Source organism: Pongo abelii, chromosome 9 (genome assembly GCF_028885655.2).
Source record: "Pongo abelii isolate AG06213 chromosome 9, NHGRI_mPonAbe1-v2.0_pri, whole genome shotgun sequence".
Classification (NCBI taxonomy): Eukaryota; Metazoa; Chordata; class Mammalia; order Primates; family Hominidae; genus Pongo; species Pongo abelii.
In genome coordinates this window covers 88,450,226-88,475,952 of record NC_071994.2, presented here as the reverse complement: position 1 = coordinate 88,475,952, position 25,727 = coordinate 88,450,226, and the positions used below count along the sequence as shown (strand labels likewise).

At 38.2% G+C, this 25,727-nt stretch overlaps 1 protein-coding gene across 3 annotated transcripts in view; it reads right to left on the bottom strand.

The window, feature by feature from the left end:
• Positions 1–12,506: 12,506 nt before the first annotated feature.
• The window catches only part of EED (embryonic ectoderm development), a 38,022-nt gene continuing 24,801 nt past the window's right edge, over positions 12,507–25,727 (bottom strand). The window contains exons 9-13 of one of the 3 annotated variants that reach the window (XM_024255853.2): positions 23,596–23,701; positions 21,983–22,057; positions 14,107–14,265; positions 13,255–13,328; positions 12,507–12,847 (exon numbers count right to left, since the gene is read on the bottom strand). In XM_024255853.2, coding sequence (XP_024111621.1) covers positions 12,721–12,847; positions 13,255–13,328; positions 14,107–14,265; positions 21,983–22,057; positions 23,596–23,701 — 541 coding nt within the window. In that variant the 3' untranslated portion in view covers positions 12,507–12,720. The remainder of the gene's footprint in view (positions 12,848–13,254; positions 13,329–14,106; positions 14,266–21,982; positions 22,058–23,595; positions 23,702–25,727) is intronic. The other 2 variants (XM_002822322.4, XM_009246918.3) reach the window with 2 other exon arrangements.

Below are 25,727 nucleotides of genomic sequence, written 5' to 3'. Positions count from 1 at the left end.
CCCATCAGTCTAATACAGGATTTCTGCACACTCAGTCTATATATGTGAACATGTACCTACTTGGTTCACAAGTTTTAGGTTTGCCTAGATACTTTATGCATTCGTTTTCAACAATTATGTATTTGTTGTACACTTACTGTGAATCAGACAGAATTTACTTCAAATTTCAGCCCTGTACACAAGATACTAGGCAAGTTTTTTAACAACTCTATTCCTCAGATTCCTCATCTGTGAAATTGAGATGACAATTTCTCCTTCATGGGGTTGTTGAATGGAAATGAAATAACATATATAAAGAATTTACCACAGTGCATGGTAAGGAATAAGCTGGTCAGTACTCAACTAATAGTGTAGCTACTACTATTGAAAATACAGGGCAGCCACGGTAGCTCATGCCTATAATCCCAGCACTCTGGGAGGCTGAGGTGGGTGGATCACCTGAGGTCAGAAGTTTGAGACCAGCCTGGCCAACAAGGTGAAACCCTGTCTCTACTAAAAACAAAAATTAGCTGAGCATGGTTGCAGGCGCCTGTAATCCCAGCTGTTAGGGAGGCAGAGGCAGGAGAATCGCTTGAACCTGGGAGGCAGAGGTTTCAGTGAACCAAGATCGTACCACTGCACTCCAGCCTGGACAACAGAGTGAGACTCCATCTCAAAAAAAAAAAAAAAAAAAAAAAGAAAAGAAAGAAAATACAGTAATTCTCCAAGTGTGAACCCTGGAAAGTATGGACCCTGGGCCAGCAGCATCAACAGACCTAGGAACTTACTAAAAATGCAAATTGTCTGGCCCCACACCAAACCTACTGCACCAGAAATTCTAGGATGTTGCACAGCAATCTGATTTAACAAGCCCTCCAGATGATCCCAATGCATGCTAACATTTGAAAAACACTGCTGAAGAAAATATAAGAGGCTGTGTGTGTACTTGGGGCTAAGAATACTGGGGCAAATGGGGCACAAATCTTCCCCTTCTTTTCCCAGGACAGTTTTACATAAGGGACTAGACCTAGTGGTGTTCCAGCATGCCTTCACCTCCCCTATAACTCTCTTCTATGTAGCCTGAAAATCATCAGAAATTCACTTAAGCAAAGATTGTTTAGCTGATTTTTTCATTCATTTGACATTTCTTTGAATGTCTATTATGAGTCATATAGTGTGTTAAGCAATGAGCATTCAAAAAATAAGGAAAGGGCCAGGCGCGGTGGCTCATGCATGTAATCCAAGCACTTTGGGAGGCCGAGGCAGGTGGATCACCTGAGATCAGGAGTTCGAGACCAGCCTGATCAATATGGTGAAACCCCGACTCTATTAAAAATACAAAAATTAGCTGGGCGTGGTGGTGTGCACCTGTAGTCCCAGCTACTTGGGAGGCTGAAACAGGAGAACTGCTTGAACCCGGGAGGCAGAGTTTTCAGTGAATAGAGATGGTACCACTACACTCCAGCCTGGGCGACAGAGTGATACTCTGTCTCAAAAAAAAAAAAAAAAAAAAAAAAAGGAGGGGGAGGGAAGAAAGGCTCCTGTTTGAAGAGCTCTTAGTCTGGCACTGATTTTAAAGCATAGGAAACCACAAGATGTGTGCATTTCAGTGAGATGCTAAAATGAGCAGGTTATTAAAGGAGGTAGAAGAGAGGCAGTAACTCAGAAAGGCAGAGCCCTTTACAGAGGACATTTGTTTTACAAATATTAACTGAGCCCAACATCATGCATGCAGAAAGCAGCCTGACTACCTGGAAAGCCTCTACTACCAGGAAGGCAGCCTAGCAGGATCTAGTTCTAAACCTGGCAAGGCCACCAGAAAGAGGCATCAGGCAGTGAGGGGCCCTATCAAATCTCAGTCTGTTCACAGCTGGCTTCTTGGACGTACTGGCCTTGATTATGGCCCAGAAGACTAGAAAGCACAGCCACAGACGAGAAGAGTCCTGGCAGAAAGCTGAGTCAGGCCCCAGTCTGGGACAGGAACTGCTAAATCCTAGACACAGAAGCAATTCAATAGGCGGCAGAGCTAGTGACAATTCTCTACCACTCCCACCCGTAACCTTGGACATGGGTTTGGAAGACACCAGTTAGTAACAGTGAGAAAATTTCAAGTTGACTGTGGAAAGTTGGGCTGGGCTGGGCTGAAATCAACTTTATATAATTAGATCTACTTTGGGCTGTTTTGTGTTGTGCCCAGCCAATATAAAATTGCAGTTTAGCAAAACGTTTGAGAGTTTATTATTAAAATATTCCCTAAATGATTATGGTACATTCACTCTTTTCACATGTGGGAACCACTGCATGATACAGGTCTATATAGGGCCATCACTAATACAATGCTTTGCACACCTGGCCAATTAAATGCATGAATAAATGATTCTCTCCTGTCTACTAGGAGCTAACATTTTAGAGCAAAGGCAAAAAAGTATTTTGAAGGGCCCTTCACAGAGAGTTTTGACTTCCCAAGGGTCACAAACTCTGTATTTCAGTCAGATTTACTCAGGGATTAAGGGGAATAATGCAGAACTCTTACATAAGCTATTCATTTTATTATTTTTCATTAGAGTCAGGGTCTTGCTCTGTCACCAGGGCTGGAGTGCAGTGGCAGGATCATGGCTCAAGGCTCAAGCGATCCTCCTGCCTCAGGCTTCCAAGTAGCTAAGACTACAGGCATGTGCCACCACACATGGCTAGTTGTTTTTTGTAGAGATGGAATCTCGCTACGTTGCCAGGGCTGGTCTCAAACTCTTGGGCTTAAGTGATCTTCCTGCGTCAGCCTTCTAAAGTGCTGGGATTACAGGCCTGAGCCACCATCCCCTGCAGGTTGCTATTCAGAACTGGGATTATTAAGACTTAATTTGCAACCAGATTCAGTAAGATAAGCCAAGCCTTTCTTATATGAAATATTAACAGTTTAAAAAGTGATTTTGCATGGCTGAGCGCGGTGGCTCACGCCTGTAATCCCAGCACTTTGGGAGGTCAAGGTCGAGAGTTCGAGACCAGCCTGACCCATAAGTAGAAACCTCATCTCTACTAAAAATACAAAATTGGCCAGGCACGGAGACGCATGCCTGTAATCCCAGCTACTCAGGACGCTGAGGCAGGAGCATTGCTTGAACCCAGGAGGCACAGGTTGCCATGAGCTGAGATTGCGCCATTGCACTCCAGCCTGGGCAACAAGAGCAAAACTCTGTCTCAAAAACAATAAATAAATAAAACACAGTGATTTTGCAATGAAGAAAAATAATGGCCCATATAGCACAGGGTGTCAGTTCAGTGCCATACACTTCTTATGATCAATGATTTTCTGGCAACCCAAAATTGAATGGTTTCGGAATTAAACACACACACTTCCCTCACTCATTATGCAGAAATGTAAGAGAAATCACCCAACAGTTTTTTATTCCACATCAGCCTGGGGTACCCAAAGCAAGAAAGGCAAAATGAATCTGCTTTCATTCACATGAAGTCTTGCTCTGCATCAGAAAATAACCATGAAATACCAAGAATCTTTGTAGAAATCCACCAGCTCAATTCCAAAGTGATAGTCATTTTCTATAAATCACAACAGGGGAAACCCAGAGGTGACCACTGAAAGCAGGGGAAGTTACAGACTTTACGGTGTTGGCACTGTGGTCTCTGGTTAAAGAGAGGCCATTTAGCACTTTTTACTTACGGTTGTATTTCTCACAATGGGGGCCCCACTTCCAATACCCTTGGTAAAAGCCATCTAGACTCATTTTCCCTAGGTTACTGGTGTTTCAGACTGCAGGCTGAGATCCATGGGCAGGTTGTGAAATCAATTTAGTGAGTTACAACCAGCATTACAAAAAGAAAAAAAAAAGAAATAGAAAATTTCAGAATGCATCATACTTGGTAAGTATATTGTTTGATGGGACTTTCTATATGTGTGTATGATTGGGTTATTATGTATAGTCTATTTCTTTCTTTTTTTGAGACGGAGTCTCGCTCTTTCACCCAGGCCGGAGTGCAGTGGCGCTATCTTGGCTCACTGCAAGCTCCGCCTCCCGGGTTCACACCATTCTCCTGCCTCAGCCTCCCGAGTAGCTGGGACTACAGGTGCCTACCACTGCGCCCGGCTAATTTTTTGTATTTTTAGTAGAGACGGGGTTTCACCGTGTTAGCCAGGATAGTCTCGATCTCCTGACCTGGTGATCCGCCCACCTCGGCCTCCCAAAGTGCTGGGATTACAGGCGTGAGCCACCGCACCCGGCCTGTATAGTCTATTTCTTACTGTGGGTTGCATTAAAAAAAAATTTAAAACCTACTGTCCTAGATGATACCTTGTTCAAGCCTGAAGATGCAATTAAGCAGAATGACTGTCCCCTTTGCCTTAAAGGAGCATTTCAATTCTTTAAACACTTCTGGAAAAAGTGACCATCATTTCTTTAGACTTTTGCCTTTCTCAGGCATTTGCTTAAAGATAATTTTAAAGTCACTGAGTTTCTACCAGCCTTTTCCCAGTATTTTGTAGTAGATGATATACTCAAAGCCACATCTTATTCCTTTCTCACCCCATTTTTTTTTCCTTCTAAACACCCCAAGACTTCATCCTATTTGTCATCTCAGCCAGGTACAGTGGCTCACGCCTGTAATCCCAGCACTTTGGGAGGCTGAGGTGGGCGGATCACTTGAGGCCAGGAGTTCCAGACCAGCCTGGCCAACATGGCGAAACCCCGTCTCTACTAATGATACCAAAAAAAAAAAAAAAAATTAGCTGGCTGTGGTGGCACACATTTGTAATCCCAGCTACTCAGGAGGCTGAGACAGGAGAATTGCTTGAATCTGAGAGGTGGAGGCTGCAGTGAGCCGAGATTGCACCACTGCATTCCAGCCTGGGCGACAGAGCGAGATTCTGTCTCAAATAAAAGTTGAGTTACTTTTGTGCAGGATTTCCACTCCCCTGGTAAGAACAAAATACTTGTGTGTATGAGACACAAATATCAATTTTGTAATTTCTAATTTCACGTAAGAGGTAAAGGCTCTTATTTTTGTATTTAAAATGATCATTACACCAGGCCTGGTGGCTCACACCTGTAATCCCAGCACTTTGGGAGGCTGAGGCGGGGTGGATCACTTGAGATCAGGAGTTCGAGACCAGCCAGGCCAACATGGTGAAACCCTGTCTCTACTAAAAATACAAAAATTAGCTGGGCTTGGTGGCGCAAGCCTGTAATCCCAGCTACTCAGGAGGCTGAGGCAGAAGAATCTCTTGAAACTGGGAGGCGGAAGTTGCAGTGAGCTGAAATCACACCACTGCACTCCAGCCTGGGCAACAAGAGCGAAACTCTGTCTCAAAAAAAAAAAAATGATCATTACACAATATGAAAATGAATAATAAAATTCATGCTAACAATTTAACTTTACTTAGAATGGCATTAAATAGCAAAATTTAAAACCATGACCAGTTGAGAAAGTGTTAAAGAGTGGAAAAAGCTTTATAGTTAGTACCTTTAACCTAATTTTTCCTTTTAATTTTTTTTTCTTTTTTTGAGACAGGGTCTTGCTCTGTAACCCTGGCTGGATTGCAGTGGTGTGATCACAGCTCACTGCAGCCTCAGCCTCCTGGGCTCAAGTGATACTCCCACCTTAGCCTTCCTAGTAGCTGGGACTACAGGTGCACACTACCCCACCCAGCTAATTTTCAAATATTTTGTAGAGACAGGGTCTTGCTATGTTGCCTAGGGTGGTCTCAAACTCCTGGGCTCAAGCAGTCCTCCTGCCTTGGCCTTCCAAAGTGCTGCGATTACAGGCATGAACCACCATGCCCAGCCTTTTCTGTTGTTTTTTTGTTTTTGAGACGGAGTCTCACTGTTGCCCAGGCTGGAGTGCAGTGGCACAATCTCAGCTCACCGCAACCTCTGCCTCACGGGCTCAAGTGATTCTCATGCTTCAGCCTCCCGAGTAGCTGGGATTACAGGCACATGCCATCACGCCTAGCTAATTTTTGTATTTTTGGTAGAGACAAGGTTTCACCATGTTGGCCAGGCTGGTCTCAAACTCCTGACCTCAGATGATCCGCCCACCTCGGCCTCCCAAAGTGCTGGGATTACAGGCATGAACCACCGTGCCCAGACTTTTTTTTGTTTTTTCGTTTTTGAGACGGAGTCTCACTCTGTTGCCCAGACTAGAGTGCGGTGGCGCAATCTCAGCTCACTGCAACCTCTGCCTCACGGGCTCAAGTGATTCTCATGCTTCATCCTCCCAAGTAGCTGGGATTACAGGCATATGCCATCATGCTTAGCTAATTTTTGTATTTTTGGTAGAGATGAGGTTTCACCATGTTGGCCAGGCTGGTCTCAAACTCCTGACCTCAGATGATCCGCCCACCTCAGCCTCCCAAAGTGCTGGGATTACAGGCACGAACCACCGCACCTGGCCCAAGGAGCTTGCCTTTTCATTTTGCACTGGGCCCTGGATATTACATAGCTGACCTTGTCTTCAGGACTAGGAACAGGACTGATAGCATCCTGTGTTCCTTTTGAATTAATCTACAGTTCTTTGACAAGCTGGACATAGGCTTCATGAAGTACAGGGGGCTCCAGGAATACTTGGTTCTGAAATCCAAGAATCCTCACTGTATCCTTTACCCAAGCTCTGGCATATGTCATCATGACTTTGGTTCCCTTGGGGCAAAGAGCACACTTTTGGCCTGAATGGACATTGAGTGTGGGGGTGCTTAACACCTCTGAACAGGTCTTGACCACTTTTGAGTTGGAGGGCAAGTCAGCTAGGTGTGCACTTCCAAAAGAGCCCTCACTGTCCAAGGTGCAGTTGTAATCCAGGAAGGAAATGAGCTCCATGATGTGCCACTGTGGAGAACTCACGGGTTATCACAACACTGAAACTCTTGATGAATGATTACTGGAGGAGGGAGTTTACATCGTGTCAGGCCCTACACTATGGAGTGTAGGGATGCCACTCTTGGTTCCCATTGTCCAAAAACAAAACCCAGGAACTTCCACATCTTACTGTCCTTCACATTGGTGTGGAAGGCTTTGAAGAATCTGCTGTTCTGATGAGCGCCTTGTCTCACCACAAAAGGCTACAACAGGGATATGGCATCAATTGGATCCTCATCCAGCTTGAAATAAACTGTGGAAGCTGCTTTTCCTCAGGACCTGATAGAGGGTGAAGTTCTGGGCTTGGTAGAGACTGAAGCAGACTGGCACATCAGTGGTCACGACTGCAGTCAAAGTGGGAGACACGACGGTAAGGAAGTTGCCAGAACCACCTGCTATTTCTCCTAGCTCTATCATACATGCCCACATGGCACTCACGTATCCTGGTAGCAAGTAAGATAATTACCTCTTCAAATATTTCCTTCACTTCATTCTCTCTTTTTTTTTTTCTGGATCTCCAATTAAATATATTGTTAGATCTTTTCATTTTATCCTCTGTATTTCTTAACCTCTCATATTCTCCATTTTCTTGATTCTCTGTGCCACATTCTAGGTAATTTCTAAAGATCACCTCCAATTCACTAATCTCTATTCAGCTGTGACTAATCTGTCTAACCCATCCGTTGAATTTTTTACTTCAACAAATGTATTTTTCATTTGTAAAAGTTCTATTTGTTTCCCTCTCATATTCACCTCGTCAGTCATCATAGCCTCTTACTGTTAGCTTATTTTTATGACTGTTTAATTCTGTTTCATTTATTCAACCAATAGTTACTGGACCCCATTACATGAAAGGCACTGCTCTAGGTGCTGGGGTTATAGCAGTGAAATAAAAACCCTGCTCTCATATAGACTACATCACAGTAGCAGAAGAAATACAATAAACCAAATAAGCAAATTACACAGTATAGTAGGTGGTAATTGAAATGGAGAGTAACAAAACAAGGAAAGAGAAAGTACAGAGAGGAAGGAGAGTTGCAATTTTAAAATAAGGTGGCTGTTTTATATTATCTGAAAATTGCAATATCTAAAGTCTTTGGTGGTCTAAGTTTATTTTTATTTTTATTTTTTTAGTTTTTATTGTTTTAACTCTCAGCCACAGAGCTTGCTTCATTGTCTATCTGGTGATCTTCGACTGTAAACTATTCGGTTGACTTAAATCTTCAACAACTTTAGGGGCCTCCTTAAGACTTATTTTGTTTGTTTTGCTTTGTTTAATAACTAGTATCCACTGAAGGGGTTATCAAACTATGGCTTGTGGACAGAATCTAGCCAACTGCCTGTTGTTTGTTGTTCTTTTTTTTCCTCCTGCCTCAGCCTCCCAAGTAGCCGAGAATACAGGCATGCACCATCATGCCTGGCTAATTTTTTTTGTATTTGTAGTAGAGGTGGGGTTTCACTATGTTGCCCCAGCTGGTCTCAAACTCCTGGGGTCAAGCAATCTGTCCACCTTAGCCTCTCAGAGTGCTGGGATTACAAGCATGAGCGACCATGCTCCACCACTGCCTGTTTTGGTAAGTAAGGTTTTATTGGTACACAGCCATACCCAGTTGTCTATGGCTGCTTTTGCCCTACAGCAGCAGAGTTGAATAGTTATGACGAGACTGTATGGCAAGGCCTAAAATATGTACTATCTAGCTCTTTACAGAAAAAGCACCCTGATCGGCAGAGATAATATACAGGAAACTAGTAACAACAAAACTGAAATGGGTACTACCATATGCTGTTGGGGCAAGTGTAATTTGGTACAAACTTAGTAAGAAAGAAATATCCTATCTAATTATAAAATGAGCCTGAGAGTTACACAAAGACTTGTGTACTGCCCTGTTATTCAAAATACTATCTATAATAGCAAAAACCTGGAAGAAATGAACATGTCCAACAACAAGGCATTAAATAGATAATGGTACATTCGTGGAAATGCATTAAAAGATATGCAAACAGAATAATCTGTTAAGAATTACTGGGAATCTGAAAATGCAGCATATAAACAATATATTCAGACAATCACAATTCTTTAAACTTACACACACAAAATACATCCCATCACTAAAAGCAATTATTTCTGTGTAGTAAAATTAAAGATAGCTTTTACTTTTTTCTTTATACTTCTAAATAAACTGCATATATAATTTAGAAATTACTTTTTAAAGGGTGAGCATGGTATTGATATTTTGTTTAAAGTCTTTCTTGGAAATACAGAATAAATTTTTACAGTTAAAATGAAGTCTGGGATGTGCTTCAAAACAATCTGGCATAGATGTATAGATAAATCAAGATTGGCTATGTATTGAGAATTGTTGAAGCTTGACTTGGTACATCGTATTCACTACTTTCTTCACTCTTCTATATGTTTGAAACTTTCAAGTATAGAGTTAAGAAAAACAACCCTGTCTTGTCTTTTCAGAAACATAATAGCCAACATATCAAAGCTGGTTTTATCCTTCCTAAGACACTGTGTAAGAAATATACTGGACAATTATTGGGTCAAAAAAGAAACTAAAAAAGAAATTGAAAGATGTCTTGAAAGCCTGGCACAGTGATGCATGCCTACAGTTGTAGCTACTTGGGAAGCTGGGGCAGGAATGGATCACTTGGGCCCAGGAGTTCGAGGCTGCAGTGAGAGCTGTAACTGCACCTGCGAACAGCCACTGAACTCTAAGCCTGAACAACATAGCGAGACCCCGACTCTAAAAACATATATAAAGATACCTTGAGACAAATGAAATGGAAACACATGTCAAAACTTATGGGATGCAGCAAAAACAGTTTTAAGAGGGAAGTTTATAGCATTAAATGCCTGTATTATTAAAAAAGATCACAAACCAACAACCTAAACCTCAACACCTCAAGGAACTAGAAAAAGAACAAATTAACCTCAAGTTAGTGGAAGGAAATAACAAAGATCAGAGCAGAAATAAATGAAATAGAAAACAAAAAAATGAAAAAACAAAAAGTTAAACAAAATTGACAAACGCTTAGCAACACTTAATAAGAAAAAAAGGACTCAAATCAGAAATGAAAGAGGAAATATTACAACTGTTAACACACCAAGTCTCCTATCAAAGAAAAGCCCTGTCTTGGGCTTTTCTGTTTCTACTAAACATTCAAAGAATTAATACCAATCCTCACATTCTTCCCAAAAATGAAGAGCAGGGAATACTTCCAAACTCATCTTACAAGGACAGTATTAGCCTGATACCAAAGCCAGACCAAGGACACTAGCAGAAACAATATCCCTGATGAACGTAAATACAAAAATACTCAACAAAATACTAGCAAACCATCATCTTCAGCAATACATTAAAAGAATCATCCACCATGACCACGTGGGATTTATCCCTGGGATGCAAGGATGTTTGAACATATGCACATTAATAAATGTGATTCACCATATTAACAGAATGAAGGACAAAAACTGTACATTATCACAATAGATGCAGAAAAAGCATTTGACAAAATTCAACACCCTTTCATGATAACTCCCAATAAAATAGGTATAGAATGAATGTTCCTCAACACAATAAAGGCCATGTGTGACAAGCCAATAACTAACATCATACTCATTGGTGAAAAGTTGGAGGCTTTTCCTTTAAGATGAGGAACAAAGTGATGGATATATTAGCCCAATTTGCTCATTCTACATTCTATACGTGTATGATGCATCACATTGTACCCTATAAATATATACAATGGTCAATTAAAGACATATATATAATTTCTTCTTGGTTTCTATTTCCTGATACAACTTCTAAGACCCTTGAGAATATAATTTCTTCTTGATTTCCATTTCCTGATACAACTTCTAAGAACCTTGAGATCACTTGAGTGAAAATGTGTTTTTGTAGGCTAATGAGATAACTGGTGACTGGGGGCCTCTGGATAACATCCATTAGGAAAAGAGATGTTACTTCCTCAGTATTTCAGGGAAAGGAGAGGGCAAAAATAGAGTATAAACCTGTGGCTGGTAACTGGCCTGTGAGTTCTGACTCCTGGACCTTTCATTATCTGCACTAACTTTAACAGTCGATACTCTAGCCTGGCCAACATGGTGAAACCCCGTCTCTACTAAAAATACAAAAATTAGCTGGGCATGGTGGCACACACCTGTAATCCAAGCTACTTGGGAGGCCGAGGTTCGAGAATCACTTGAGCCTGGGAGACAGAGGTTGCAGTGAGACGTCTGAGACAGCACCACTGCACTCCAGACTGGGCAATAGAGTGAGACTGTCTCCAAAAAAATTAAAAAACAAACCTCAAGAATGGAGTAGTGAATAATACATTTCTAAGGACCAAAAGGAAAAATGATATTCTCACCCAGTTAATCATGCAACAGGAAGGATTTCATCATGCAGTATTTTGCAACAAGAACCTAGGCAATCTCATTTTGCTAAAAGGATATGACAGTATTCCTTGTCTTTTGTGATGTTGTACGTAAGAATTTACTTGCTATAAAGGTTTACTTCTTGAAGTTCCTATTAAAATTTCTAAAAAACAATTGAAGGGTTCATTGGACCAAGATAATAAAAGGCAGTAAGTTTTCCTGTTTATTCAGACTTAAGCATTATACTATTATCAGAGAAGTAAACTGTGCTTCAGAGAGAGCTCAGAAAGGGGCAGTATCAAAAACTGTACAAGATATCAAAACTAAACTTTAAAAATATACATATTTATACAAACGAGGTTCATGAATCTTTTTAAAAACCTGACAAAATTCAGTCTTTTGTATTTTTCTCTGGCTCACCTCATTTCACCTCCAACCTTAGCTTTATGATCATTCAGGCTTTCTTCACTCCTCTGCTTCAGGTTAACCCCTCCACATGTGATCTTGGTCTTCACTCTTTAGGGAAATTTTGCCCACAAATAAATGCAGTGTGCCTTATGCTGGAGACAAAATAACCAACTATTCCCAACCTTATGATCTCAATCTACTTAATCTCTCTTAGCCAGTAACATCCTTCTGGAAAAGGGGCAACAACTCACTACATGGACATACTTGCCATCTCTTTCATGATCCAACCCACTGCATTTAAGCTTCTATATCCTCTCCTCCTTTGCTCTAATGATATCTCCTCTAAGGTTACCAATGGCCTAGTTGCAAATCTAATGGCAGTAATATTTTTTAAACTATAAAGAGAGGTTGCAGTTAAACATTATCATAGGTTCTAACTCTGTAGAATTTTAAATATTACTTATGAAACTATTACATAAGAAATCATTAAAAAATATAAAACCATAGGAACTATAATCTCCAATAATTATAAACACTTAGAATATATTTAGGGCTTATTATATGTCAAATACTGTTCTAACTGTCTCACACATAACGAATCATTTGATCCTCACAATAACCCTGAGGCAAGTATTATTATCCCTGTTTTATACACAAGGAACCAAGCATTGAGAAGTTGTTTATCCAAGGTCACGTAGTAGGAGAGCCAAGATTTGAATTCACTTTAGTTCTAGAGCCTATACTTAATCTCTGTATTACAAAACTTTCTCTGGTTAAGAGAACTACAAAAAACAACCACTATAAAAAGATAAAGCATAATTTTATTACTTTTAACTTTTTTTCACCACAATGAAAGTAACTAAACACACAGCTTTACAAAAATAAATTTTTATTAAAAGCAGTAGAGTCTGAGCAGGAAGACAGTACAAAGAATGTAAACAATGTAAACATCACTACATTCAGCTCAGCCTGATTGAATGCTGAAAGACAACTCTAAATGCTCTACGTGCCCTTACTAGCAAGATACATTAATTCTATTTTACACAGACAACAAAGACACTCTAATTTTGATTAGGCAAAAGTATTTTATCGAAGTCGATCCCAGCGCCAAATACTGGCATCATCACAAACAGCTATAAGAATGCTGCTATCCCTGCTAAAACTGGTTTGTCGAATAGCAGCACCACATTTATGATGAGTCAGTGTTGTACATCTAGGGAAAAAACATGACAACAGGTTAAAGACCACACATAATGTTGTCAGTATCTACCCTAAAACAGTGGATTATAAAATAAGCAGATGTTCCAAGACATACGAAAAGCATTTAAAACCAGAATATACTTCATTAAGAGCTCAGTCTCAAATTTTATAAAATTTGGATATATTTTAAGTTCAACAAGCACTACATAATTTGTATAAAAACGAGAAATGACTTGTCACCAAGGTACTTAGGAAAAACAAAAATTATTGGAATAAAAAAGAATAACTTTAACTCTGAAAACAGTAAATGTTAAAAATGACTTAAGGATGGCACTGCAAATATAAATGATCTTCTCTACATTGGCATACAAGTGTGGAGAAAAAGCCTAAAATTTTGAACAGAAATTTGTAAATACTTACTTGGCTTTATGAGGATCTTCTACTTCTAAATCCCAAACATAAAGTTTGCCAACTTGATTGCCCAATGCAAGCATCTGTATAAACATATTTTTAAAAACATCAAATTAATAAAATTACCAGGTTCTAAAGCATTGGAGGAATCCTCAGACAGCTTTCTTGTTTCAGAAAAAGCTCAGTTCCAGCCTCTGTGCTCTTGACTATTTCTTTGGGTCTTATACTCCTGATTTGTAAATATGAATAAGAGCAATTAATACATCACAAGTGTCTTGAGCAAGTAAGAAGGCATTTTGCAAATTTATGAAGGGCCTTACAAATTTACATTGTTAGCATGGTACTTACTTTTTCTTCTGCCTTCAAGAAATACAGCAAAAGCTGTGGAAAGCCTTCCAAAGTTTTCTTACAGAAATAAATACCCAAGTAATTTGTTACCACAAAATCCTAACAATAGATTTCTTTAAATTTTTAGGTAACTAGTATTTTATCTGTCTTCTATCCTGATTTTTCTCTAGGAAACAGTTACATAGGTAGACTGACAACCTAATTACTAAAACATTAAGTCTTAGTAATGTTATGATAATGTTTATGTTATGGAACATAAACACCTAATTTCCACCACTGATACCTAACTGCCAACTTAATTTAAAGTAAGCACTGCAGATCATATGCAGAGCCACAAAAGTAGAATGAATAACACCAAAGTATTTGATGAATGACATCAAAGGGCAAAGTAATCAATACAAAACATTAGGGTTGATTTGTAAGGAAAAAGAACATGGACACAACAGAAAAAGCTAGAATTACAATGGTCTTTCATAAGTCAGATCATTTCAAAATGTAAAAGTATGTTGATACCTTTTGCCAGAAATCCATAGAAAACCTCATGTACCAAATGTCACACTGGCTGTAATCAAATCGCCCAAGAATAGTCACATTAGATTCACTGGGTTTAATTTTATCTATATCATCTTCCATCTTGCCAGGTTTCCAGCACACAATGGCATTTTCACAAGACTAAAAGAGAGAGAGAAATGAGAAAAAGAAATGTTAATGAGGAACTGAATCTTACAAAGTAAAAACAAAGCTTTTCTATTGTTTTGGAATTCACAGCTCTTAGAACCTGGTTAATCCATCTATCAAGTACAGTGATGTACATTCATTTATATTTACAGTCAATGACCATACTTAAGGACGAGAAATCTGATTATCAACAGAATTCGATAATACAAAAGAATCACATTGTCTGAAATATTCATTTTGGAAGTCAACATTTCTCTTCCAAGTTAAACCAAGTTCAGCTCTAGATATTCTGACACCCAGAGACTTTAAGTGTTTTATAGCACAGGTCAATTACAAACACAAAGAATTAGAATACACGGCTTTTCATAATCCGGCATTAATCTGGCTCTTGCTTACTTCACTAGTTTCATCTTTCCCCATGCAGTTTCCCATTTCGCTTCTAATCACAGGTGGTTTCCTTTACCTTATTAACTATTATTCCTTCATCCAGTATCTGTGCCACACAGTAGGTGCTCAACAGGTATCTTAGGAAAGTTGATGAACTCACATAAATGGACTTAGAAGTCAGTTTATAAATAGGGCAATCGAAGGCAAGTAAAGCAGTTGTTTAACATCAAGACACTGATATGGGGACAGGATTGAAATAGGCTTCAAACTTATACTTTTCCTATCCTATAAAATCAAATCTGTATACACACACCTAAGCAGTACGTGGTAAAGAATACAATGAGAAAAAATTGCAAAACTGTGGGCATTATTCATATTACTGTCTAGGTCAGTGGTTTGCCCACTAACGGACATTTGGCAATGTGTCTGTGCTCTAATGGGTTTAGCCAGAGATGCTACTAAACATCTTATAATGCACAGGAAACCCCCTACAAAAAAAAGAATTATCTGGCCTAAACTAAATAGCACCAGGATTCAGAAATCCTCATGTAAGTAAACAGTACCCCTAGAGTTTTACTGGACAGCCTACATAATATAGTGACAGGTGGCAGCCCTGTGGGGTTCACAGGCATTTAAATAATTTAATAGTATGGCCACTTGAAGATTAGGGAGGAGACAACACATTCTTTTTTCTTCTCTACCTTTTTTATTTAGACTTTTTAAAACCTAGTGCTATATGACATCTGTTATTCAAGTTTTTAACTGTAAAGGACCTTAGAAACCACCTAGTGTGATGACTCTTGGCTAAATGCAAAATTGGATCAATAGTCTGTGGAGTTTTCTCGAAAGACTCATCTCAGCCTCTACTGATTCAGAGTCTCTAAGAGAAAGGCCAAAGCAGAAGAACTGTAAAACAGCTCTTCAAGTGCTTCTTACTAACTGCACCGGTGAAGAATTTTTAAGTACTGGAGTCCCTGGATGGATAAACTAAAGCAAAGTGAGGTAAAAAGATGTTGCCAGAGCTAATGGATGGCTGCACTTCAAAATCATCTAAGAGCTTTTTAGAACTACCAATTCCCAGGGCCTTGTGCCAGATTTAGAATTTCTGAAGGTGAGGTCTAGGAAATCTATTTTTCTAACATTCTCCTAGTGATTCCGATGCAGAGCCATCTGCATATATTGAGACCAATATATTTCAGTTCAGCCTACCACCTAAAATTCAGAAATCCTTTCCAGAGATCTAAGTTCTAAGAGCAGAAATTTAAAAAAGCTAATAGCTTTTTACTTCTGCTGCTGGAACAATGTAGCAGATGTATTTTTTCCTGTAAGTCCACTTAAAAGTCTGAGTATCATACATAAAGCAAACATAAGACTTGGAAAGGTAGAGAAAAGGCAAACAAGTTAGAAACCTAGAAACCTTGGAACATAAACGATAACCGTTCAGTTTTCTGGGTTTTCTTTTGCCTTATATATTCCAGACTGGATGCGAGAGAAGGCAGCAACTCAGAAATGCTAATGAGTGAAGACAAAAACAACAACAACAACAATAAAAAGCCTGCTTTTTCTAGCCAATGAACCAAAAAAAGTAGCAGCCTAACAAGACAAAATTTTCAGACAACAATGCTCTACTCCAGCCAAACACCCTAGAAAAATCTGTGGACCCACCTCCATCTGAACCAGCAAAAGCCCAGTGAAAACCCATGCTCAGGTTGTAACTAAGCACCCCAAGTGCCTACCCCATGACTCTCCCTGTACCTCTTATAGCAATGGGGTGACCGCCTCCTCTCGGGCTAGGGTGGTATCAGAGGAGGCCTAATAGAGTTAGGACATTCATAACCACTCATTGGTAAAGCCACCACCAACTACCCACAGTGTAAATGGAGACCACTAGCGGGGGCAGTAACTAGGCATCCTGGCCCTTTCCAGCTAGGGTGGTATCAGCTGAGGCCTACGGAGAGCCTTAACTCCCACCCCAACTGAATAGTAATGAAGCACCAACAAGAGGACAACCGAGTGGGGAACCTGGACTTCCACCCCAATCTGGCACAACACAATGCGCCTCCCTTCCCCAGCTGAAAAGGTATCAGAGAAAGCCTGCTGTAAGAGAAGATCTAAATAAGGTCCAGAGTCTCGTAATACCCAAAATACCCAGGTTTCAATCAAAAATCACTCTTGATACCAAGAATCATAAAAATCAACTTTTTAAAAAGATAAAAATCAGCTTTAAAAAGATAACAGATACCAACACTGAGATAACATGGATGTCAGATCTGACATAGATTTAAGGCAGGAATATAAAAATTCTTCAATGAACGCAAACATACTTAGAATGAACTGGAAGTTTTATAACTAAAATATACTATTATAACCCAAATAAAAAACTCAATTGATGGGCTCAATACCAAAAGAGGGTCAAGAGTCAGTAAATTTAAAGACAGTACAATAGAAATTACCCAATCTGAACAAAAAAAAAAAAAGAAAAAAGACAGTCCTAGGGACCAAACAAATGATCTAACATTCATATAATCAGAGTCCCAAAATGAGGGAAGAGAGCAGGGCTGAAAAACAATTTGAGTAATGGCTGAAAACTTTCCAAACCTGGGACAAAACATCAATCTACTACAGATTCAAGAATGTCAGTGAACCCCAAACAAGACAAACCCAAAGAAATCCACATCAAGTCATATTGCACTCAAACCTCAAACTAAATATACTCATGCTCAATCTGAAAACTAAAGACAAAGAAAACAATCCTGAAAGCAGTAAGACAGAAAGAACATCTTACCTACAGGGGACAAACAATTCCAGTGACAGCAAATTTCTCATCGGAAATTATGGAGGCCAAAGAGGGAGCAAATACATTTGTCAGGTGTTGAAAGAAAATAACTGTGAATCCAGAATCCTATATTCAGTGAATATATCCCTCAGAAATAAAGAAGAAATGAGGCCATGCTCAGATAAAGAAAAACTAGGAGAATCTGTTAACAGCAGACCTGCTCTAAAAGAATGGTTAAAGAAAGTTTTCGAAACAGAAAGAAAATTAAGAAGATTTGAATTTATCAGTAAGGAAGAACAACAGAAAATGCAAAATGAGTCAATATAATACTCTCCTTTTCCTTTTGGGTTTTCTAAATTATGTTTGATGGTTGAAGAACAAAAAAAACTGATATGGTTCTCAAATATAAATATTTAAGACAATTATAAATGGAGAAGAATAAAGTGATGTAAAGGGAAGGAAGCATTCTAAATTTCACTCAAATGGCTTGTGCTCATAATTCCAGTGCTCTGGGAGGCCAACGCAGGGGAATCACCTGCGGCCAGGAGTTTAAGACCAGCCTGAGCAACACAGCAAGATCCCCACCTCTACACATTAAAGAAATTAGCTGAGCATGGTGGTGCATGCCTCTAATCCTAGCTACTCGGGAGGCTGAATCAGGAGGATTGCTTGAGACCAGGAGTTTCAGGCTTCAGAGAGCTAAGACTGTGCCACTGCACTCCAGCCTGGGTGACTGAGCAAGATTTTATTTCTGGAGAAAAAAAAATATTGTAAAATGCTGATAATATAGTAGACTAATGAGTTACTATAGAGAAATAAAAATGGAATTCTAAAAACTGTTCATGTAACCCAGAAAGTTAGGGGGGAAAAAACTCAGAGAGAAATGAAAAAGACAAAAAGAAAAATGGCAGACTTAAAATAATAACTGATATTAAGGCTTAAATATAAATGGTCTAAATACACCAATTAAAAGACATAGGCACAATAGATTTAAAAAATGACCCAACTATATCATCTACAAGAAACTTACTCAATTATAATATACATAGATTAAAAGCTTGAAAAAAAGATTATGTAATGAAAAGAGACAACTCCAAAGACATAGCAATACTAAATGTGAATGCACCAACAACAGAACTGCAAAACGTGACAGAACTGAAAGGAGAAAGAGAAAAATCCACATTGTAACTGAAGATTTCAACACCTGTCTCTCAATAGTTGATAAAACAGTAGACAGAGAACAAACAAGGATACAGAAGAATTCAACAACATCATCAACCAAGTAAACACTTATACAACATTCCACTCAACAGAGTACATATTCTTTTCAAGCTCCCATCAAACATATCTAAAATAGAGTCATAAAACAAATTCTCAAAAACTCAACAATCTAAGCTACCATCTTAAGAAACTGATAAAAGTTGAGCAAAATAAACCAACAGCGGCCAGGCGCGGTGGCTCACGACTATAATCCCAGCACTCTGGGAGGCTGAGGCGGGTGGATCACCAGGTCAGGAGATCGAGACCATCCTGGTTAACACGGTGAAACCCCGTCTCTACTAAAAACATTAAAAAATTAGCCGGCGTGGTGGCGGGCTCCTGTAGTCCCAGCTACTCAGGAGGCTAAGGCAAGAGAATGGCGTCAACCCAGGAGGCGGAGCTTGCAGTGAGCCGAGATGGCGCCATTGCACTGCAGCCTGGGCAACAGAGCCAGACTCCATCTCAAAAAAAAAAAAGAAAAGAAAAAAAAAATAAACCAACAGCAAACAAAAGAGAAGATATCAATAACATTTACAACAGAAAACAAACAATAAAAAGCTAGTTCTTTGAAAAGATCAATAAAATTCACAAACCTCTAGCAAGACTGACCCAAAAAAAGACCTAAACTGCCAATTTCAAAAATGAAACTGCCAATTTCTAAAATGAGACCAGCCCGGCAACACAGCAAGACTCCATCTCTACAAAAAAAATTTTTTTAATTAGCCAGGCATGGTGGCCCACGCCTATAGTCCCAGCTACTCGGGAGGCAGAGGTGAGCAGATTGCTTGGGAAGTCGAGGCTGCAGTGAGCACCACAGCCAGTTGCACCACAGCCAGAGTAAGACCCTGTCTCAAAAAAAGAGAAAGAAATGGGTTATCACTATAGACCTAGCAGATGTTGAAAGGATAATGAGGGAATATTACAAACAGCTCTGTACACATAGATTTTACCTTAGATGGAATGTACCAATTCCTCAAACAGCACAAACCACTATAGCTCACCCAGTATGACCCAAAATGAAGTAGTTAATGTGAACAGCCCTGTAACTATTAAGTTAATGGACCTCATTAAAAAGTTTCACTAGCCGGGCAGTGGCTCACGCCTGTAATCCCAACACTTTGGGAGGCCAAGGCAGGCGGATCACTTGAGGTCAGGAGTTCGAGACCAGCCTGGCCAACATGGCAAAACTCCACCTCTACTGAAGAATACAAGCTGGGCATGGGGCACGCCTGTAATCCCAGCTACTCAGGAGGCTGAGGCACGAGAATCACTTGAACCCAGGAGGTGGGGGTTGCAGTGAGCTGAGACTGCACCACTGCACTCCAGCATGCACAACAGAGCAAGACTCTGTCTCAAAAAAAAAAAAAAAAAACAAGTCACACTAATTTTGCACAATCTCTTCTGGAAAACGGGAAACAGATCATTTGCCAATTCATTATAAAATCAGTATTACTAATACCAAAACCAGAAAAAACAGTACCAAAAAAAAAAGTTCAGACCAGTATCATACCTCATGAATACAGACACAAAAATCCTTAACAAAATATTAGCAAACAGAACTCAGCAATACAAAAAATTACACAGGATGATCAAGTAGGAATAAGTATTCCAGGGTTCCAAGGCTGGATCAATATTCAAACAACCAATCAATATAATCCACTATATTAACAGGCAACACAAGATAAACCACATGATCATATAAACTGATGAAGAAAAAGCATTTGACAAAACACCATTCATGAAAAAGCTCTCAAAAATTTAGGAACAGGAAACAGTTCTCAACTTTCCTAACTTGAGACAGAATATCTACAAAACAAAACAAAACAAAACAAACCCTAATATACTTAATTGTGAAAGACTGAATGACAAGTCAAGAATATCTGTTCCTAACACTGCTATTCAACACAGGACTGAAAGTTCACCAGAGCAATAACGCAAAAAAAGAAAAGGCATATAGATCACAAAGGAAGAAATAAAACTGTCCTTACTTGCAGATCACATGATAGCCTACAGAGAAAATCACAAAACACACCTTGAATATGTAGTGTAGCTACGTCACAAGATTCAAGATCAATATGCAAAAATCAATTATATTTCTATATATTAGTTATGAACACATAAAAATGGAAAATAAAAATATAAAACAGTGTTATAATTGCTTAAAAAATACTTAGGTATAAATCTAACAGAGCAAAAATGGGACTTATATGCTAAAAACTATAAAATGCTGATGACAAAAGTCAAAGAAGATGTAAATAAATGAAGAGACATACCACAGTCATGGATTAGAAGACTCAGCACAATATTAATTCTCCTCGAAATTATATATACAGGTTTAATACAATTCCAGTCAAAAACTCCTTCTCCTCAAAACAACTCCCGGCAAGATTTTTATAAATGTAGAAAAGATTATTCTAAAATTTACACACAGAAAGGCAAAGGAATTAGAATAGCTCAAAACAATTATGAAAAAAAAAAAAAGTGGGAGAAATCTATCAGATTCCAAGAATAATTATAGAGCTACAATAATGAGGACTGTGTATGTAGTACTGGTGGAGGGACAGATATACAGATGAAACAGAACAGGAAAATCAAAAACAGCCCCACGTAAGTACAGCCAAACAATTTCTGATAGAGGTGCAAAAGCAATTCAATGGTGGAAGAATAGTCTTTCAACAAATGCTGATGGAACAACTGAGTATCTATAGGGGAAAAATGAACTTCAACCTAAACCTCACCTTCATAAGGAAATCAACTCAAAATGGATTACACATTTAATGTAAAACATAGCAGTATAAAACTTTTATAAGAGAACACAGGAGAAAATCTTTAAGGTCTATGGCTTGGTAAGGAGTTCTCAGGCACAACATCAAAAGCATAATCCACAAAATAATTTTAAAAAATCAATATACTGGATTTAATAAAAATTAAAAACATTTGCTCTGTGAAAGACCCTATTAAAGAGGATGAAATGACAAGCTACAGACTGAAAGAAAATATTTGCAAACTATGTATCTGATACAGGATTCATATTTAGAATATATTCAAACTCTCAAAACTCAACAGTAAAAAAAAAAACAAAAACAACACAACAACAAAAAACCAATCCAATTAGAAAATGAGCAAAAGATATGAAGAGACATCACCAAAAAGGATATACGAATGGTAAATAAGCACATGAAAAAGATGTTCAACATCACTAGCCATCAGGGAAATGCAAATTAAGACCACGATGAGATATCACTACACACCTATCAGAACAGCTAAAATAAAAAATAATGACAATACCAAATGCTGGCGAAGATTCGGAGACACTGGATCTCTCATACATTGCTGGTGGGAATGTAAAATGGCACGGCCACTCTGGAAAATAGTTTGGCAGTTTCTTAAAAAACTAAACAAACTTAACCATGACCCAGCAATTGCCCTCCTAGGCATTTACCCAGAGAAATGAAAACTTAAGTCCACACAAAAACCTGGACACAACTGTTGATTAGCAGCTTTATTTGCAATAGCCCAAAACTGGAAACGACCAACATCTCCTACCATAGATAGTTAAATAAACTATGGTAATCCATACCATGGAATACTACTCAGCAATAAAAAAGGAGAACTACTGATACAGGCAACAACTTGGATGGATCTCAAGGGTCTGAGTGGAAAAAAACAATCTTAAAAGGTCCCAAACTGTACCATTCTTGAAATGACAAAATTCACATGATAAAATGACATAAAACTATACACACACATTGTACCAGTGTCAATTTTCTGGATTTGATATTGTATTACAGTCATATAATATATAAACTTTGGATTCTGGATAAAGATCATATGGGACCTCTCTGCACAATCTTTGAAACATCCTATGAATCAAGTTATTTGAAGGTCAAAAGTTTAAAGAAAAAAGAAAAAAACAGTTTACACATAAAGCCAAGAAAAAAGTAAATCAGGCTCTGCCCAAGAAAATGTGAAGTGGCCTGAAATTCATATCAAGAAAAGAAACTGGACAGCAATTTCACCAAATCTGATAATCCTAAATGCTCATGTAACATCACCAATAGCTTCTCTAAATTATCAGCTACAAAAAAATACAGACACGCAAACACACACACACACACACACACCCAGATGGCCCTGACTTACAATGGTTTGATTTACAATTTTTCAACTTTACCAAAATGGTACAAAACAGCTGCAATTTTGAAGTACTTGGAATTTTGAATTTTGATCTTTTCCTGGGCTAGCAGTATGCAGTATGTGAGATATTCAATGCTTTATTATAAAACAGGCTTTGTGTTGGATAATTTTGCCCAACTGTAGGCTAATTCTGAGCACATTTAAGGTAGGCTGGGCTAAGCTGATATTCAGTAGGTTATGTGTATTAAATGCATTTTCAACTTATGATGGGTTTATCACAATGTAATCCTATCGTAAGTTGAGGAGCATCTGTATAAATCCATCAACAGGGGCAGGGGTTGGCAAACTACAGCCCATAAGCCAACTCCAGCCACCTGTTTTTATAAATAAAATTTTACTAAAATAGTCACAGAGATACAAAAAAACAAAAACAAAAGCCAATTCTGTTGGCTTTAGTTACTGGTTATCTTGTAACAATACTGAATATCGGAGAACACTATCACCTTATAAAACTATATTCATCTTACTGGAGCACAAAGAATTATAATTCAATGGCATGTTTTATTCTTAAAACAAGTTTCTAAATATATCAAAATTTGAGACTTTAAAAAAGGCAACTCCCAGCTGCCATTCAATTTAATAAACTACATAAACTGCTCCCTGCCAAGTTCCAACATGCGCACATACATACACACACACACACATACACACACACACACACACACACACACGATGGAAGTACAGCTTAACTGCAGTTACCATACCTTAGAAAGTATCAAATCGCCTAACCATCGCACACAATCAACATAATTCCTATGTATGTCTCTGGTAGAAAAATCAGGAAAATGGATTTTCTGAGAAATAAATGGCCTGAAGGAAGAATGGAAATGTAAAAAGTTAAAAGAAAAAATTATAGTAGAATCATACTCTTTTTCATTTTTGGATTTATAAAACTTGGAAAAACAAAATGTAAGACTATTAATTCCTCTGTGTTCCTACATAATCAACCACCTTATCTATTTATTGAAAGCTAAAGTCTCATTCCACTTTTGTTTATTTTTCTCCATTATTATCCAATTTTATTTTTGTCCTATGATACACACTTCGTTTATAAGCATTGTAGTTTCCTGCCTTTTACTATATATAACCCAAAATTAATCACTTCAATTCTGGGTACCCTAACCAATAATAAAGGTCTGATCAGTTTCTCACAGAAAATATACTAAGCAACCTACTCAGTCCTTAAAATTAAGCATTAATAGTCTATGAAAGTCAATATATCTATACTATTTCAAAAGATAGTCATCTTTCCAGGAACAACTAAACATCACTCCAAAGTCTGCTAAAGATAAATCTAGAGTCCTGCCTTGAGCAATAATTTCTGAAAATGATGCCTTACAGGAATTTAAAATTTCTTAAGTGGGGGCGGGTGCGGTGGCTCCCAGCACTTTGGGAGGCCGAGTCAAGTGGATCATCTGAGGTCAGGAGTTCGAGACCACCCTAGCCAACATGGTGAAACCCCATCTCTACTAAAAATACAAGAAAAAAAAAATTAGCCAGGCGTGGTGGCGGGCGCCTATAATCCAGCTACTTGGGAGGCTGAGGCAGGAGAATCGCTTGAACCTGGGAGGCAGAGGTTGCAGTGAGCCAAGATTGCACCACTGCACTCCAGCCTGGGAAACAAGAGCAAAACTCCATCTCAAAAAATAAAATGAAATAAAATAAAATAAAATAATATTTCCTAGGACTCTTCCAAATAATTTCTGTATTTAGGAAACTAAATGGCACCATTGTTTTCATTAGAGATATTTGTGAGAAGAAACCAAACAAGCTGCTATTAATTCTGGAGTTATTTAATTAACAGTACACTTAACATTCCTAATATACTCAGTTTTAAATCAGAAATAGCTGTATAAGTATAATATGCCATGAATTAGTTATCTTAGGCAATTCACATGTCCTCTCTTTACCTTTTCCCTCAGATATGTAAAAAAGCACTTTGGATTGCAGCAACTCAAAACAATCCTTCCAATTCAAATTCTGAGATATTTTATTGAAACGTTAAAATGTTATTCATGATCTGATATAAATTCTTAACTCTGCTATAATTATATTAATTGCTTTTTAGCTAAATACATATTAATTGTATGGCCAAACCTCTCTCAAAGAAAAAACGAGTACAACTGTTATTTTTTGAAAACTGTGAAATATAGTTTGTATTTATTCCAGATATCTAGAAAATAATCTAAAAATATAAATTTAACATTGTACTACTAGCTCCTGGTGTTTTAAAGGAGAAAGGTAAAACTTTTAATAATTCTTAGAGGACACTTAGGTCTGATGAATGTTAGTGCATTGAAATATTTACTGATGCTTACAAATTTAATAATCTATTAACAATCTGGCTTGATAACCAGAAAATGAATTCTAGCTCTTTGCTAAAACAAAAGTGCCAACAAAGTTAACATGCAGACATACAACGTTTATAGTGAAAGTGTTAATGACAGCCTGATAAGATTCTAAAGACAGTTACTGCATTAAGAATTGAGACACTTCAAAAATATACTAAGAAAACTGCAAAATTCCCCAACCTATAGTACCACGAAGTGAGGCTCCTGCATTTGAATTCTCTCCATTTAATGAAGTGAGCATCATTTAGGGAAAGGCATTATCATGAATTAGAGCTAAGAACTCCACTGTTTAAAACTGTGGTTTACCATCTTGAATTAGAATTAATATCATTTTAAAAAAAGTTAACATTATTCTAAAGTGTCCTTTACTCTCCCTAGTCCATAATAAGCTTAAGTGATTTAAAACTTTTACATTTATAACTTAAAAGGCCAAGCATATGCATACCAAAATAAAAATAAGTAAAATGTGCTACTAAGTTAAGATG